We start from the raw sequence: 3,544 nt of genomic DNA, 5'->3' as shown, positions 1-3,544 counted from the left end.
AAATAGGAAGTAGAAAATTATTGTGCTATCCATATACACATTGCATGTTTGCATGCACCAGCATATATGATAACGAGCAAAAGGAAAGAGAATTAACACAGAAGGAAAAAGAATTAAGACAAAAGGAATATCTTTGCATTTCTGAGAACCTTGCCAAATCTGCCTACATTTAATTACTTCCCCTCTTTGCATTTGCAAAAGGGACAACTTTTTCCTCCTTTCATTTGGTTTCACGCTCACGTGTTCCATCGCCCTCGCTTACTGTTTCTTGCTGAAATTGCCCTTGGGTCTGTTCATTTTGAATCCTTTTCCCATATTCTTATTCCTCAATCCATGGTCCATCGCGACAGTAGACACCAGACACCATTTCTTGCGTGAACCATAGTTGATGTCATCTGTCTTCTATGGCTTAGCCTCCCAATCCCAAGAGAAGGTCCTTACCTCTCCTTGACTGGAGATCCGGCCTGCCAGAGGATCTCCTCGAGTCCATCGGGCAGCGTCTCATGTCAGGCCACGACGCGGCGTCCTTTCGATCCGCTTGCTCCCCATGGCGCGCTGCCGTCCCATTCGCGACCTTCGTGCCGCTCCTGCTGCCCCCGTTCGACCCCGACTTGGACCGCGTCGGCTTCTACCGTGTCCTGAAGAAGGTCTTGTCAGAGACGCTGCCCGATGCGCGCAACAAGGTGGCGTGCGGCTCCTCGTGTGGGTGGCTGGCGCTCATGGATGAGGCGGCGTCCGTGACGCTGCTGAATCCATTCGCCGGTGTCCGTGCCCCCCCCCCCCACATTGAGCTTCCGCTAGCAGGCGAACACGTTGCGACGGCGTCCTCATCAGAACGCGTGTCTAGGGTCCACGGCCAGTGGGTCCTCCATCCCACCAATGGCTATGGGGACGCGGATGCCGCAGGTAGAGCCATCAAGCTTGAAGACATGAGAGACATGTTCTTCCGTGAGATCGTGCTCTCGGCGCCGCCTGACGTCGCCGGTCGCGAGTGCGTGGCCATGGCCATGCTTGGGTGCTCCACGGAGGTCACGTTCTACCGGGTTGGACTCGACAGCGCATGGACGCTACTCGACACTAAACTGGAGTTCTCCGTGGGGTCCATCGTCCACTGCCAAGACAAGTTTTTGGCGATCGACTGCACTGGAGAAATCTCCGTTTGCAGCAGCAACGCCGCCGGCGCTACTCCAACCGCGACGCTGCTGCCATCGCTGTCGCCACCTGTGGGGCTCTGCCACCGTAGCTACCTGGAATCAAACGGTGAGCTACACATTGTGTGTGCCATGGTGAGCACATTCCACGAGACATAGAGCTTCACCTACAGCAGCGCGATCTACAAGTGCAACCTCCACGACCGTACGCCGGAGTGGTCTAGGGTGAGGGACATCTGTGATTAGACACTGTTCGTGTCTAAATATTTCAATGAAAGCTTCAGTGGAACAAGTGTATCCAAGTACAAGGAGAACAAAATCTACATGTCTAAGCCATTGTATGGGGATCCATACGACTTGGTCCATCGATTGGAGATCGTTGATATTGCTACCGGCGCATCCGAAGTGAAGCCCATCCAGAAAAAGATGCAGGGTTCCGAGGCTCTAGGTTGGATTCGACCCAATCTCTAGAAGGATCATTGCAAGACATCAATCATCTCATAGCTTCGGACAATATCGGAAAACTACTAAAAACTGTAACCGTGCCCTCACCTCAAACATTGTCCAGATAAATGAATTACAATGAAAGACATGGATATCGGAGATTTCTTCCTGCCAATATAAAACATTATCTTAGCCGCATCACGGAAATATCTATAAAGTTGAGCTTGTGAGCTTGCGACGCCGCGCACTCCGTGACTATGTTAAATTCATAAACTTTACTTTTTGGATTAAATGTCACTTTAACGTTGGTATTTAATTTTTACAGTATTGTTATCTTATCGTGCGATTCGTGTGTTTTTAGTATAAATTGTTAGTTATCCCGTAGCGGACGCTACCTAGTTCTTATATATATATATATATATATATATATATATATATATATATATATATATATATATATATATATAGACACACACACAAAAAAAAAAAAAACAAAACAAAATAAAAACAACGACTGCCGGCCCTTTGTAGTTGTGATCTGCCGATCATCCGATCGGGCTGAGGACTAGACCCATCCCATGTAAGTAGCAGCTTCCTGTCATCTAGAGTTTTTTTTTTTTTTTTTGCTTTTCACACTAGTGCTTTCCCTTTTGCTCTTTCTTTTATTAGGATGTTGATCAATTCGCTGTAGATAGTAGATTACACTTTCTAATCCGCTCGACGCCATGTTGATCCGATCCTGCGCATGTCTGACTCAGCTCGATGGTATCCTTTTTCTTTTGCATGCACCCCTTTTTCTTCTTGAAGATACCAAAAGACCATGATCCTTGCTCCACCTGTAAAAAAGAAGGGAACCATGCTCCAGCTAGCTGTAAAAAAGAATGGACCATGTTCAAACTTCAAAGCTTTAGCTCGTGTTGTGGAGATATATGCTTTTGGATTTAGTTAACCCTGTCATCTTCAGTACAAGGATAAGATCATCCAAAAAGGATTAATAACCAGTTATCCATGATGAGTGGCTTGGAGTGCTCTCGCGCGCGTACGTGTGTGTGTGTCCATACTCCATCGCCTCACTGCAACCAGAATCGATCTTCCAAGTAGTGGCATCGCAGCCTGGTCTGTGCAGTGTGGTGACATGCCAAGTTCCGCACCACTCACATCTTGCCCAACACGTACGCCCGCATGTCGATTCGGCGCCAAGCCGTGGAGGCAGCGGAGACGCATTGTGCACGTACGTGAGTACGTGCCCGTGCGTGGGTGCAACACGTGCATGGGCCATGGCCGTCATCTGCAGCTCCCTCTGCACATGCGTACGTGCATGGAACATTGGAACTGGACATCGCGCCTAACTGCCGATCGATCGCCATCACAGCAGCAACCAACACATGACCACTCACTCGGACCGCTGCACGAGATCCGGCCGCAGGATGGATAGGAGGCCGCCGACCTTATCGCGCACCTTCGATTTACCAGCGACAGCTCAGTCGAGGCGACGTGTCGAGAATTGCCATGGCCAACCCTCGCATCCTACCTACCTAGCTCGGCCACTAAAGCAAATGCACATGCTTTTCTGCCCTTGTGCACATGAAATGCACCCGCGGCTCGATCTGAAAAAGGATGGCTGAAGTTGGATTTTGCTTGGACCATTTTGATGATCTTCCTAGTGGATGCCTCGTCATCATGTACGTCAGTGCGCGCTGGTGGGTCCATCTGACCGGCGACGTCGACATCTCCCACCATCCGAGCTTATAAAGCAGCCCACCATGGGAGGTTTTGTTTTGCACAAGATCTTCAGAAGCTACAGATGCAGCACAGAGATAGCTCGGAGCAAACAGGGCAGCTAGTACAGCGGTTGCGAGTTGCGACGAGACTAGCGCCTTGTGACTTGTGACAACTGGTGTGTGAGCGGCCGAGAAAGGATGCCGTCTCTGCCCGGCCTGTACACCGGC

The 3,544-nt window shown here is 49.7% G+C and overlaps 1 protein-coding gene across 1 annotated transcript; it reads left to right on the top strand.

The window, feature by feature from the left end:
- Positions 1-503: 503 nt before the first annotated feature.
- LOC136536633 (uncharacterized) lies at positions 504-1,310 on the top strand. The gene has a single exon (XM_066528859.1). The coding sequence runs from the start codon at positions 504-506 to the stop codon at positions 1,308-1,310; it is 807 nt and encodes a 268-aa protein (XP_066384956.1).
- Positions 1,311-3,544: the final 2,234 nt, after the last annotated feature.

Source organism: Miscanthus floridulus, chromosome 2 (genome assembly GCF_019320115.1).
Source record: "Miscanthus floridulus cultivar M001 chromosome 2, ASM1932011v1, whole genome shotgun sequence".
In the NCBI taxonomy this organism is placed as follows: domain Eukaryota; kingdom Viridiplantae; phylum Streptophyta; class Magnoliopsida; order Poales; family Poaceae; genus Miscanthus; species Miscanthus floridulus.
Note: the sequence above shows the minus strand (reverse complement) of the source record. Positions and strands in the feature narration are given on the sequence as shown.

Coding starts and splice junctions, on each gene's coding strand:
- LOC136536633 (XM_066528859.1), top strand. CDS start 504: ATGTCAGGCCACGACGCGGCGTCCTTTCGATCCGCTTGCTCCCCATGG.